We start from the raw sequence: 14,241 nt of genomic DNA, 5'->3' as shown, positions 1-14,241 counted from the left end.
ACCCTACCTGGGATGATCCTGGCATAGCACACAGCACCCAATGTGGCTGTGCCCTACCTGGGATGATCCTGTCATAGCTCACAGCACCCAGTGTGGCTGTACCCTACCTGGGATGATCCTGGCATAGCACACAGCACCCAATGTGGCTGTAACCTATCTGGGATGATCCTGGCATAGCTCACAGCACCCAATGTGGCTGTAACCTATCTGGGATGATCCTGGCATAGCTCACAGCACCCAGTGTGGCTGTACCCTACATGGGATGTTCCTGGCATAGCACCCAGTGTGGCTGTACCCTACATGGGATGATTCTGGAATAGCTCACAGCACCCAGGTTGGCTGTACCCTACATGGGATGATCCTGGCATAGCACCCAGTGTGGCTGTACCCTACCTGGGATGATCCTGGCATAGCTCACAGCACCCAGTGTGGCTGTACCCTACCTATCTGGGATGATCCTGGCATAGCACCCAGCACCCAGTGTGGCTGTACCCTACCTGGGATGATCCTGGCATAGCTCACAGCACCCAGTGTGGCTGTACCCTACCTGGGATGATCCTGGCATAGCACACAGCACCCAATGTGGCTGTACCCTACCTGGGATGATCCTGGCATAGCTCACAGCACCCAGTGTGGCTGTAACCTACCTGGGATGATCCTGGCATAGCTCACAGCACCCAGTGTGGCTGTATCCTACCTACCTGGGATGCTCCTGGCATAGTTCACAGCACACTTGCTGCTTTCTCTCTTGACATCAGGGAAGGGGTCTATGATCGTCCTCTGCAATATCCTGACCATCTCGTCCAAGTAGGGCCCCAGCTTCTTGCCGCAAACCTCTACGAGGAGGCTCAGAAGCTCGGTCAGGGCTAGCCGGAGCTCCTCCGAGGGCTCCACAATCTCAGGGTTACCCAGGCGCTGTGTAATCGCTGGCACCAGGTATGACAGTGCCTCCTCAGGCCTGGGCACGTTGGTCACACAGTAAGTAAGGATTTGGACAGCCAGCTCCCTGCACCTCTCCATGGGGTCTGCCAGGCACCTGAGCAGCGGTTTCAGCAGCTCCCTGAACACCTCCTGCAGGACCCCGCTGGAAAGCCTCTTATCCTCGGCTTCCTGCTGGATGGCGACCAGCGCCCTCTTCCTAGTGCTCTTGTTATCATCGCTGAGACAGTTCAGGTGCCGGGCCAGGGCCTGGGACACTTCGGAGGCCGCACGTTGCTCACCGCCCGCCGCCATTGCTGTAACCCTGGTAACACAGAGCGCTTCCTCAACACAGGCCGGCAACGGCGCAGGGACCCAGCACGAAACTTTATCAGCAGCGAACAAGCGCCGAAACGAGCACTGAAGAGTGTGTCCTGGTTGCTAGGCGACGCGAGCTATGGGGGCAGACGTTCCTCCTCCCTGTGCACACTGTTCCTAATAATAACTTTCATTTTATCCAAAAATGTACATATTTGGTCGGTCAAACAGCTGAGCTTGTTTTACATAATGTATTTGTATAGTAAAGGTTGTTATTATTATTATAATTATTAATATTAGTTGGCAGAGGGAAATATTCATGCTAGCCTACGTGTATACAAAATATACTAGTATTCGATTAGAAGCAATAGTTTCACTATGCTAGACATATTTGTGCATATCAGCTACCTTGTTATTAATATTTCTCTAACGTCCTAGTGGATGCTGGGGACTCCGTCAGGACCATGGGGATTAGCGGCTCCGCAGGAGACAGGGCACAAAAATAAAGCTTTAGGATCAGGTGGTGTGCACTGGCTCCTCCCCCTATGACCCTCCTCCAAGCCTCAGTTAGGTTTTTGTGCCCGTCCGAGCAGGGTGCAATCTAGGTGGCTCTCCTAAAGAGCTGCTTAGAAAAAGTTTTTAGGTTTTTTATTTTCAGTGAGTCCTGCTGGCAACAGGCTCACTGCAACGAGGGACTTAGGGGAGAAGAAGTGAACTCACCTGCGTGCAGGATGGATTGGCTTCTTAGGCTACTGGACACCATTAGCTCCAGAGGGATCGAACACAGGCCCAGCCATGGAGTCCGGTCCCGGAGCCGCGCCGCCGACCCCCTTACAGATGCCGAAAAGCGAAGAGGTCCAGAAACCGGCGGCAGAAGACTTTTCAGTCTTCATGATGTAACCCTACCCTCAATACCTTGAACGAGAGCTGTCTATGTATTCTATTAAGGGATGGTTACCTAATAGTTGTGCCTCCACTCAAGCTATGTGCAGTATTTAACTACCGTTAAGGCTTGCTTGAGTAAGCCTGATCTCTATCCTTAGGGGATGATTCCCTTATATCATAGATATATTATCTAATATACCTGTCTCTTCCAGGATCTTCAGATCAACTTCCAGACGGACCAGACACACATGGCAAGTATAACACTTTAATGACCAGTACCAAATGGATTAAGTATACATTAACATTTCATCAATTACATACACATTCCCCTTTAAGTCATTAATCCATGCTAAACCCCTGTCAATTAGGCCTATACACAGTACCTGCATGCAATACAACAAATCCTTTTTCTTTTCAAGACACCCTTAGGTGTTAGAGTGACCCGGGTACTCTTAATATGATAGTGCACTATAAGGGCCCATAAACTTCCTAAAAATAACAGCAGTTAATACAGAATGTCTGACACTATGTTTTAGTATCAACTATCAGTTCTCCCTTCAGTTAAAGAGAAAGATGTTTGGCTCAGTCTACTTATGGTAGCGATTACTTTCTCCTATAAGGTTACTTATAGTTCCTCCTTGGCAGATAACAGAAAGTACCTATTTAGCTCATAGATAGTAACATCAACAGTTGATTACCAAGGAATCTGTATCCTTTCCTCAGTAAAAATGTTACCGTAGTTGTCCAGTATTAAACTAAACTCCTAAGAAGCTGGTATGATAAACCTTTGTTATGCTGCGTCCTTGTGTCCATTTGAAGTAGCTGATGCTTTCTATATTTCAGAGCATATATAGCTTTTCGATTCCTGTATGCCTCAAATTATTGTTGTCTCTTAGGATGAGTCTATATTAAATATATCTGCAAGAGATGGTTTCTCTTATCATAGTCACAGCGAGCTCAAATCCTTTAACTTTATAACTAATAGTCTCTTACGTGTCAGTCCTTCTTACGGGTTCACGAATATACATATAACACAGTTGTATTAAAGTGCCACAAGCTAGTCCTTGAATCGGGATGATATTCTAATCCTTTGTGGCTAAGAGGCTTTAACATCCATCCAATGTCACTGTAGTATGGCTACCTTTAATGTCCTTGACTCTAATTCTGCTAATTCAGGGGCATAAATACACACATTAGGTGGCAGCTTTTGGGTGTTACTTTCTATTTAGCGCTGCGGAACAATGTCTCTCGCTCTCCTTTGACTGATGTGATGCTGATATATGGGGGAGCTTTAAAACTGTATTTATGAAGCGTTAAACAGTTCAAGTTTCACTCCACTCCTCCTGTTATATATATATACCCAGTGCTTTCTACCTTCTCCTTAGCACTATGATTAAGCCATACATGGAACTGTAATTATAGGTCACTCTGACTACTGTGACCCATTACTGTCCTCCTGCTTAATAGCCATTATTGCGGCCTAGCCCTGGAGTCCTTAGTCCCAATATGAAATTGACTATGTACCATAGTCACCTATGGCTTGCTGTGCTTAGTGTAGGGGTAATATAAATGGCTGGATTATACACTCACACTTCTATGATCTAGTGATGCTGCTGCAGGATGCTCCCCCGACTCCTCCCTTACACTTACAGCCACACAGAATGGAGCCTCTGCTGCAGGTCCTGGCTTCTTTGTTGTGGCTGTCAGAGTCTGTGCCGGTAATAGGTAGGAAGGAACCCTCTCTGTCTCCCTGTCATAGATGCGCCTTTCCAATACTGCTGGGTGAGTTGACTAGCGCTGATGCCGGGTTCTATAAACAGTGCTGAGTCTCAATGCTGCTGTCACCACCTTTACAGTAAGGAAGCTCTGTTCTGGCTACACACACTAAGCCCCCTCCGGCCGCCGCAATGTATACCGCTCAGCTCTAATGCGGGCGACGGCCGGAGCAGCAAAAAACTATGTCCTCTCACCAAGGGATATGCAGTCTCTCCCTCAGCTACACTCACAGCACCTCTCCACCCCTCTCCAGTAGTCACATGACCCACTCTGAGGTGATGCCCCGCCCACTGGCAATCACCCCACTAGGTGATTGACAGTTAGGAGCACAAGGACATTAACCCTTTAGATACACTGTGAAACCATAAAATAAGCCTTAATTGTATTCACCACTACATTTACATCAATGTACATACAATTACATATATGTGAACTGTATTATTTACCTCAAAACATGCATACAGTATTACAACATCCATTAACTTTTATATGAATAATATATATGCTTATACTCCATTTTAGTCACCATATTATAACTACCTCAGTATAAGTGTTGTTTAAACCCTAAATCAGGGTTACATTTCTCCCCCTGGTGCATTGTCACTGTTTAACATCTTTAGGTGCCAATGCACCATCTACCTTACTCACTTTGCTAAAATAGTATATATTCATTCACATCCATTAGCAAGCCACCTCATCTCAACCATTTTAACTGTTGGCCAAATAGGGAGGGATGGAACTACATAGCCTTCATGCCTCCCAGGGATAGTGTTCTCTGATCGTGCTGGTTTCCCTTGCTCTTCTACACCTGATTTATTGACTTCTTTTAGTACTGGACTTCGGATGGAAGATTTAAGAGATTGTGCTAAGGGTAAAGTTATCATGTACCTCACTACGATTGTCACTGAGACTAGTTTCTTTCTCTGACGAAGCTTCTAAAGTTATCAAGTCTTTAGCATCTGAATTTTCAGTTTCTTGATCCTGGGACTGATTTACTCTACCATTGAATCTCGAGAGAGGTCGGTAATGTAAGGTTGTAGAAGGATGACATGGAGCTGGATCTCTCCCTTGCCTTTGTTCTGAATATGCACTTCCTTCATCAACCGCTTTTTCTCGTGGTTGATAACAATAACTGTATGATCCTCGTCGGTTTGGAGCAAATCGACTCCCTTTCACTGGTACTCCACCTATGCCAGTCACATTTGCTGCATGTACACCCTTTTCCCCTTCCAACACTTCAAATTCTACTTTCTCTCCATCTCCTACACTGTACAACAGTTTTAGGGGGTTATTCTTCGTTATGGATGTCCAATGTACAAATATGTCTTCTCCGGTGTCATGCCTTTTAATGAAGCCATAGCCTTTCTTCACATGGAACCATATTACTGTGCCAGTCATTTTAAGAGACATATACTGTGTCCCTTTACTATCAACTTTATTCATAGAAGATTGTCTCAGCAATATACCATCCACTACCTCAGTCTGTAATGCTATGTCCTTAGTATCCGGTCGCATAGAAAATTCATGGATACGGTCTTCAGGACAGTTGTTTAGAAAGTTGGCATCCTTGAGTATTTTATTCTCAGATTCTAGCTGAGACAGTCTTTCTTTCATTTCATTCAGACGAATATGATCCTCCTTTTCAGTTTCTTTACCCACTTCCAATAATTCAGACAACTCAGTTATTTTTGATTCCAGAGAATGAATATTGTCTTCCTGCTGCTGGTACATTATCAACTTTTGTTGCTCCTGATCCACTCTGGTTTGTCTTTCATCAGATGCCATGGTTTCCATCTCTCTCTGTATAAACCAAAGTTCTCTTTCAAGCTCTTTGTTCCTCTCATCAATTTTGGTGTTAAACATCTGTTCTTCTTTTAGCTTCCATCGGGTTTCATCTAGAACCTCCAACAACTGATAAATATGTTTAGACCTGTCCAGTGCTATATGTTTTATCACCTCTATCGGGGTCTGTAGATCCACTGGGCTATCTCTTCTTGTTGGTTCCTCAATGGAAGTTGGAAACAGGGAAAGCAGGTCCTTCTGTTGATCTTTTGGCAGAGCTAATACTAATTGTCCATGTTTCTTATAATCCTCAGCTATTTGCTTTAGCACAGTTTCTAATTTCTGTATACCTACATCTATCTTCACTTCCCCTGGAACTCTCTCTTTCAGTGGTAGAACATTCTTATCTCCTATCATTCCATAATCCATGAAGGCGACCAAAGTATGAGCAAGGTTGTCACTAACACCTCCCTCACTATCCTTTAGGTGGGGATCAAGTCTGACTTTCTTGTCCTTTGATTTTTTCTTTCTCTTCTCCAACTCTACAGGGACATCTAATATTTTTTTATTTTTCACACCTAGGTTATTTACAAAAGTTCCCACAAACTTGCATTTCACCTCTTCCTTTAAGCCTGGTCCCTTATGGTACTCTTGTTTGTCCATACGTTTACATTCTCTATTGGCTTCAACTCTCCCAACTGATACAGCAATTGCTTTATGTCCAACCTTCTCCCTGTTCCTTTGCTTCTTTCCCATATTTGTATTTTATTTTTAGGGATGTGAGGACTTTATCAATAATAATTAATGGCAGCTGACACTTGTGGTGTAACAGGGCCTGAGTGTAACTTCTATCTCACGCGGTGCCTCCAAATGTAACCCTACCCTCAATACCTTGAACGAGAGCTGTCTATGTATTCTATTAAGGGATGGTTACCTAATAGTTGTGCCTCCACTCAAGCTATGTGTAGTATTTAACTACCGTTAAGGCTTGCTTGAGTAAGCCTGATCTCTATCCTTAGGGGATGATTCCCTTATATCATAGATATATTATCTAATATACCTGTCTCTTCCAGGATCTTCAGATCAACTTCCAGACGGACCAGACACACATGGCAAGTATAACACTTTAATGACCAGTACCAAATGGATTAAGTATACATTAACATTTCATCAATTGCATACACATTCCCCTTTAAGTCATTAATCCATGCTAAACCCCTGTCAATTAGGCCTATACACAGTACCTGCATGCAATACAACAAATCCTTTTTCTTTTCAAGACACCCTTAGGTGTTAGAGTGACCCGGGTACTCTTAATATGATAGTGCACTATAAGGGCCCATAAACTTCCTAAAAATAACAGCAGTTAATACAGAATGTCTGACACTATGTTTTAGTATCAACTATCAGTTCTCCCTTCAGTTAAAGAGAAAGATGTTTGGCTCAGTCTACTTATGGTAGCGATTACTTTCTCCTATAAGGTTACTTATAGTTCCTCCTTGGCAGATAACAGAAAGTACCTATTTAGCTCATAGATAGTAACATCAACAGTTGATTACCAAGGAATCTGTATCCTTTCCTCAGTAAAAATGTTACCGTAGTTGTCCAGTATTAAACTAAACTCCTAAGAAGCTGGTATGATAAACCTTTGTTATGCTGCGTCCTTGTGTCCATTTGAAGTAGCTGATGCTTTCTATATTTCAGAGCATATATAGCTTTTCCATTCCTGTATGCCTCAAATTATTGTTGTCTCTTAGGATGAGTCTATATTAAATATATCTGCAAGAGATGGTTTCTCTTATCATAGTCACAGCGAGCTCAAATCCTTTAACTTTATAACTAATAGTCTCTTACGTGTCAGTCCTTCTTACGGGTTCACGAATATACATATAACACAGTTGTATTAAAGTGCCACAAGCTAGTCCTTGAATCGGGATGATATTCTAATCCTTTGTGGCTAAGAGGCTTTAACATCCATCCAATGTCACTGTAGTATGGCTACCTTTAATGTCCTTGACTCTAATTCTGCTAATTCAGGGGCATAAATACACACATTAGGTGGCAGCTTTTGGGTGTTACTTTCTATTTAGCGCTGCGGAACAATGTCTCTCGCTCTCCTTTGACTGATGTGATGCTGATATATGGGGGAGCTTTAAAACTGTATTTATGAAGCGTTAAACAGTTCAAGTTTCACTCCACTCCTCCTGTTATATATATATACCCAGTGCTTTCTACCTTCTCCTTAGCACTATGATTAAGCCATACATGGAACTGTAATTATAGGTCACTCTGACTACTGTGACCCATTACTGTCCTCCTGCTTAATAGCCATTATTGCGGGCTAGCCCTGGAGTCCTTAGTCCCAATATGAAATTGACTATGTACAATAGTCACCTATGGCTTGCTGTGCTTAGTGTAGGGGTAATATAAATGGCTGGATTATACACTCACACTTCTATGATCTAGTGATGCTGTTGCAGGATGCTCCCCAAACTCCTCCCTTACACTTACAGCCACACAGAATGGAGCCTCTGCTGCTGGTCCTGGCTTCTTTGTTGTGGCTGTCAGAGTCTGTGTTGGTAATCGGTAGGAAGGAACCCTCTCTGTCTCCCTGTCATAGATGCGCCCTTCCTATATTGCTGGGTGAGTTGACTTGCGCTGATGCCGGGTTCTATGAACAGTGCTGAGTCTCAATGCTGCTGTCACCACCTTTACAGTAAGGAAGCTCTGTTCTGGCTACACACACTAAGCCCCCTCCGGCCGCCGCAATGTATACCGCTCAGCTCTAATGCGGGCGACGGCCGGAGCAGCAAAAAACTATGTCCTCTCACCAAGGGATATGCAGTCTCTCCCTCAGCTACACTCACAGCACCTCTCCACCCCTCTCCAGTAGTCACATGACCCACTCTGAGGTGATGCCCCGCCCACTGGCAATCACCCCACTAGGTGATTGACAGTTAGGAGCACAAGGACATTAACCCTTTAGATACACTGTGAAACCATAAAATAAGCCTTAATTGTATTCACCACTACATTTACATCAATGTACATACAATTACATATATGTGAACTGTATTATTTACCTCAAAACATGCATACAGTATTACAACATCCATTAACTTTTATATGAATAATATATATGCTTATACTCCATTTTAGTCACCATATTATAACTACCTCAGTATAAGTGTTGTTTAAACCCTAAATCAGGGTTACAATGAGGTAGCGCACAGCACTGCAGCTGTGCGCCATTGTTGTCACACACTTCACACGAGCGGTCACGGAGGGTGCAGGGCGCTGCAGGGGGCGCCCTGGGCAGCAATGAGAATACCTTGTTCTGGTTAAAAAATACATCACATATAGCCCTTGGTGCTATATGGATGTATTTAACCCCTGCCAGGTCTCACAAACTCCGGAGAAGAGCCCGCCGAAATAGGGGGCGGGGCCTATCTCCTCAGCACACAGCGCCATTTTCCTGCTCAGCTCCGCTGCGAGGAAGGCTCCCAGGACTCTCCCCTGCACTGCACTACAGAAACAGGGTAAAAAAGAGAGGGGGGGGCACTTTTTTTTGGCGTTTTTGATATATATTAAGCTGCTATAAGGGAGACAACACTTCTATAGGGTTGTTCCTATATATTTATAGCGCTTGGGTGTGTGCTGGCAAACTCTCCCTCTGTCTCCCCAAAGGGCTAGTGGGGTCCTGTCTTCGATAAGAGCATTCCCTGTGTGTCTGCTGTGTGTCGGTACGTGTGTGTCGACATGTATGAGGACGATGTTGGTGTGGAGGCGGAGCAATTGCCGGTAATGGTGATGTCACCCCCTAGGGAGTCGACACCGGAATGGATGGCTTTATTTATGGAATTACGTGATAATGTCAGCACATTACAAAAATCAGTTGACGACATGAGACGGCCGGAAAACCAGTTAGTACCTGTACAGGCGTCTCAGACACCGTCAGGGGCTGTAAAACGCCCTTTACCTCAGTCGGTCGACACAGACCCAGACACGGACACCGAATCTAGTGTCGACGGTGAAGAAACAAACGTATTTTCCAGTAGGGCCACACGTTATATGATCACGGCAATGAAGGAGGCTTTACATATCTCTGATACTGCATGTACCACAAAAAGGGGTATTATGTGGGGTCTGAAAAAACTACCTGTAGTTTTTCCTGAATCAGACGAATTGAATGAAGTGTGTGATGAAGCGTGGGTTAACCCCGATAGAAAACTGCTAATTTCAAAGAAGTTATTGGCATTATATCCTTTCCCGCCAGAGGTTAGGGCGCGCTGGGAAACACCCCCTAGGGTGGATAAGGCGCTCACACGCTTATCAAAACAAGTGGCGTTACCGTCTCCTGAAACGGCCGCCCTCAAGGATCCAGCAGATAGGAGGCTGGAAACTACCCTGAAAAGTATATACACTCATACTGGTGTTATACTGCGACCAGCCATCGCCTCTGCATGGATGTGCAGTGCTGGGGTGGTTTGGTCGGATTCCCTGACTGAAAATATTGATACCCTGGATAGGGACAGTATTTTACTGACTATAGAGCATTTAAAGGATGCATTTCTATATATGCGAGATGCACAGAGGGATATTTGCACTCTGGCATCGAGAGTAAGTGCGATGTCCATATCTGCCAGAAGAAGTTTATGGACGCGACAATGGTCAGGTGATGCGGATTCCAAACGGCATATGGAAGTATTGCCGTATAAGGGGGAGGAATTATTTGGGGTCGGTCTATCGGATTTGGTGGCCACGGCAACAGCCGGGAAATCCACCTTTTTACCTCAGGTCCCCTCCCAACAGAAAAAGACACCGTCTTTTCAGCCGCAGTCCTTTCGTTCCTATAGGAACAAGCGGGCGAAAGGACAGTCATATTTGCCCCGAGGCAAAGGAAAGGGTAAGAGAGTGCACCAAGCAGCTTCTTCCCAGGAGCAGAAGCCCCCCCCCCCGGCTTCTGCAAAGCCCTCAGCATGACGTTGGGGCTTTACAAGCGGACTCAGGGGCGGTGGGGGGTCGACTCAAGAATTTCAGCGCACAGTGGGCTCACTCACAGGTGGACCCCTGGACCCTGCAGATAATATCTCAGGGTTACAGGTTGGAATTAGAGAAGTCTCCCCCTCGCCGGTTCCTAAAGTCTGCTCTGCCAACGTCTCCCTCAGACAGGGCGACGGTATTGGAAGCCATTCACAAGCTGTATTCTCAGCAGGTGATAGTCAAGGTACCCCTCCTACAACAGGGAAAGGGGTATTATTCCACACTATTTGTGGTACCGAAGCCGGACGGCTCGGTAAGACCTATTCTAAATCTGAAATCTTTGAACCTGTACATACAAAAATTCAAGTTCAAGATGGAGTCACTCAGAGCAGTGATAGCGAATCTGGAAGAAGGGGACTTTATGGTGTCCCTGGACATCAAGGATGCTTACCTGCATGTCCCAATTTGCCCTTCACATCAAGGGTACCTCAGGTTCGTGGTGCAAAACTGTCATTATCAGTTTCAGACGCTGCCGTTTGGATTGTCCACGGCACCTCGGGTCTTTACCAAGGTAATGGCCGAAATGATGTTTCTTCTACGAAGAAAAGGCGTATTAATTATCCCTTACTTGGACGATCTCCTGATAAGGGCAAGGTCCAGGGAACAGCTGGGGGACGTAGTAGCACTAACCCAAATAGTGCTGCAACAGCACGGGTGGATTCTGAATTTTCCAAAATCTCAATTGACCCCGACGACACGTCTGCTGTTCCTGGGAATGATTCTGGACACGGTTCAGAAAAAGGTGTTTCTTCCGGAGGAGAAAGCCAAGGAGTTATCCAAACTTGTCAGGAACCTCCTAAAACCAGGGAAAGTGTCTGTGCATCAATGCACAAGAGTCCTGGGAAAGATGGTGGCTTCTTACGAAGCGATTCCATTCGGCAGATTCCACGCACGAACTTTTCAGTGGGATCTGCTGGACAAATGGTCCGGATCGCATCTGCAGATGCATCAGCGGATAACCGTGTCGCCACGGACAAGGGTGTCTCTTCTGTGGTGGTTGCAGAGTGCTCATCTGTTAGAGGGCCGCAGATTCGGCATACAGGACTGGGTCCTGGTGACCACGGATGCCAGTCTGAGAGGCTGGGGAGCGGTCACACAGGGAAGAAACTTTCAGGGAGTATGGTCAAACCTGGAGATGTCTCTTCACATAAATATACTGGAGCTAAGAGCGATTTACAATGCTCTAAGCCTGGCAAAACCCCTGCTTCAGGGTCAGCCGGTGTTGATCCAGTCGGACAACATCACGGCAGTCGCCCACGTAAACAGACAGGGCGGCACAAGAAGCAGGAGAGCAATGGCAGAAGCTGCAAGGATTCTTCGCTGGGCGGAAGATCATGTGATAGCACTGTCAGCAGTGTTCATTCCGGGAGTGGACAACTGGGAAGCAGACTTCCTCAGCAGACACGATCTACACCCGGGAGAGTGGGGACTTCATCCAGAAGTCTTCCACATGATTGTGAACCGTTGGGAAAAACCAAAGGTGGACATGATGGCGTCTCGCCTCAACAAAAAACTGGACAGGTATTGCGCCAGGTCAAGAGACCCTCAGGCAATAGCTGTGGACGCTCTGGTAACGCCGTGGGTGTTCCAGTCAGTGTATGTGTTTCCTCCTCTGCCTCTCATACCAAAAGTACTGAGAATTATACGGCAAAGGGGAGTAAGAACGATACTCGTGGCTCCGGATTGGCCAAGAAGAACTTGGTACCCGGAACTTCAGGAGATGCTCACGGAAGATCCGTGGCCTCTACCTCTAAGACGGGACCTGCTTCAGCAGGGACCGTGTCTATTCCAAGACTTACCGCGGCTGCGTTTGACGGCATGGCGGTTGAACGCCGAATTCTAAGGGAAAAAGGCATTCCGGAAGAGGTCATTCCTACACTGGTAAAAGCCAGGAAGGAGGTGACTGCACAACATTATCACCGCATTTGGAGAAAATATGTTGCGTGGTGTGAGGCCAGGAAGGCCCCCACGGAGGAATTTCAATTGGGTCGATTCCTACATTTCCTGCAAACAGGATTGTCTATGGGCCTCAAGTTGGGGTCCATTAAGGTTCAAATTTCGGCCCTGTCGATTTTCTTCCAGAAAGAATTGGCTTCAGTTCCTGAAGTCCAGACTTTTGTAAAAGGAGTACTACATATACAGCCCCCGGTTGTGCCCCCAGTGGCTCCGTGGGACCTTAATGTAGTTTTGGATTTTCTCAAATCCCATTGGTTTGAGCCACTCAAATCGACGGATTTGAAATATCTTACATGGAAAGTAACCATGCTACTGGCCCTGGCTTCAGCCAGGAGAGTGTCAGAATTGGCGGCTTTATCGTATAAAAGCCCATATCTGATTTTCCATTCGGACAGGGTAGAACTGCGGACGCGTCCTCATTTTCTGCCTAAGGTGGTGTCAGCGTTTCACCTGAACCAGCCTATTGTGGTGCCTGCGGCTACTAGCGATTTGGAGGATTCCAAGTTGCTGGACGTTGTCAGGGCATTGAAAATATATATTTCAAGGACGGCTGGAGTCAGAAAATCTGACTCGCTGTTTATACTGTATGCACCCAACAAGCTGGGTGCTCCTGCTTCTAAGCAGACGATTGCTCGTTGGATTTGTAGCACAATTCAACTTGCACATTCGGTGGCAGGCCTGCCACAGCCTAAATCTGTCAAGGCCCATTGCACAAGGAAGGTGGGCTCATCCTGGGCGGCTGCCCGAGGGGTCTCGGCATTACAACTCTGCCGAGCAGCTACGTGGTCGGGGGAGAACACGTTTGTAAAATTCTACAAATTTGATACCCTGGCTAAAGAGGACCTGGAGTTCTCTCATTCGGTGCTGCAGAGTCATCCGCACTCTCCCGCCCGTTTGGGAGCTTTGGTATAATCCCCATGGTCCTGACGGAGTCCCCAGCATCCACTAGGACGTTAGAGAAAATAAGATTTTACTTACCGATAAATCTATTTCTCGTAGTCCGTAGTGGATGCTGGGCGCCCATCCCAAGTGCGGATTGTCTGCAATACTTGTACATAGTTATTGTTACAAAGAAATCGGGTTGTTATTGTTGTGAGCCGTCTGTTCAGAGGCTCCTACGTTGTCATACTGTTAACTGGGTTCAGATCACAAGTTGTACGGTGTGATTGGTGTGGCTGGTATGAGTCTTACCCGGGATTCAAAATCCTTCCTTATTGTGTACGCTCGTCCGGGCACAGTATCCTAACTGAGGCTTGGAGGAGAGTCATAGGGGGAGGAGCCAGTGCACACCACCTGATCCTAAAGCTTTATTTTTGTGCCCTGTCTCCTGCGGAGCCGCTAATCCCCATGGTCCTGACGGAGTCCCCAGCATCCACTACGGACTACGAGAAATAGATTTATCGGTACGTAAAATCTTATTTTTACCCACTGTGCTTCTCACTACATACAGTATGTAATATGGCAGGTGTAGTTTCCAAAAGTCCTTAATCTCATGACAGTCCCAGCCCAGGCTTTAGGGCCTAATTCAGATCTGATCGCTAGGCTGCGATCTTGCTGCCCTGT

At 46.1% G+C, this 14,241-nt stretch overlaps 2 protein-coding genes across 3 annotated transcripts in view; one reads left to right on the top strand and one right to left on the bottom strand.

Annotated features, from left to right (window-relative positions):
* DNAAF5 (dynein axonemal assembly factor 5) overlaps positions 1-1,319 on the bottom strand; it is a 241,225-nt gene extending 239,906 nt beyond the window's left edge. For both annotated transcript variants that reach the window (XM_063934513.1, XM_063934514.1), the window contains exon 1: positions 702-1,319. In XM_063934513.1, coding sequence (XP_063790583.1) covers positions 702-1,233 — 532 coding nt within the window. In that variant the 5' untranslated portion in view covers positions 1,234-1,319. The remainder of the gene's footprint in view (positions 1-701) is intronic.
* Positions 1,320-8,284: 6,965 nt separating this feature from the next.
* Positions 8,285-14,241, top strand: part of PRKAR1B (protein kinase cAMP-dependent type I regulatory subunit beta) — a 428,398-nt gene continuing 422,441 nt past the window's right edge. The window contains exon 1 of the mRNA XM_063934515.1: positions 8,285-8,322. Within this exon, the coding sequence (XP_063790585.1) occupies positions 8,300-8,322 (23 nt within the window). The 5' untranslated portion in view covers positions 8,285-8,299. The remainder of the gene's footprint in view (positions 8,323-14,241) is intronic.

Source organism: Pseudophryne corroboree, chromosome 7 (assembly GCF_028390025.1).
Source record: "Pseudophryne corroboree isolate aPseCor3 chromosome 7, aPseCor3.hap2, whole genome shotgun sequence".
Lineage (NCBI taxonomy): Eukaryota > Metazoa > Chordata > Amphibia > Anura > Myobatrachidae > Pseudophryne > Pseudophryne corroboree.
This window is presented reverse-complemented; position numbering and strand designations above follow the sequence as displayed.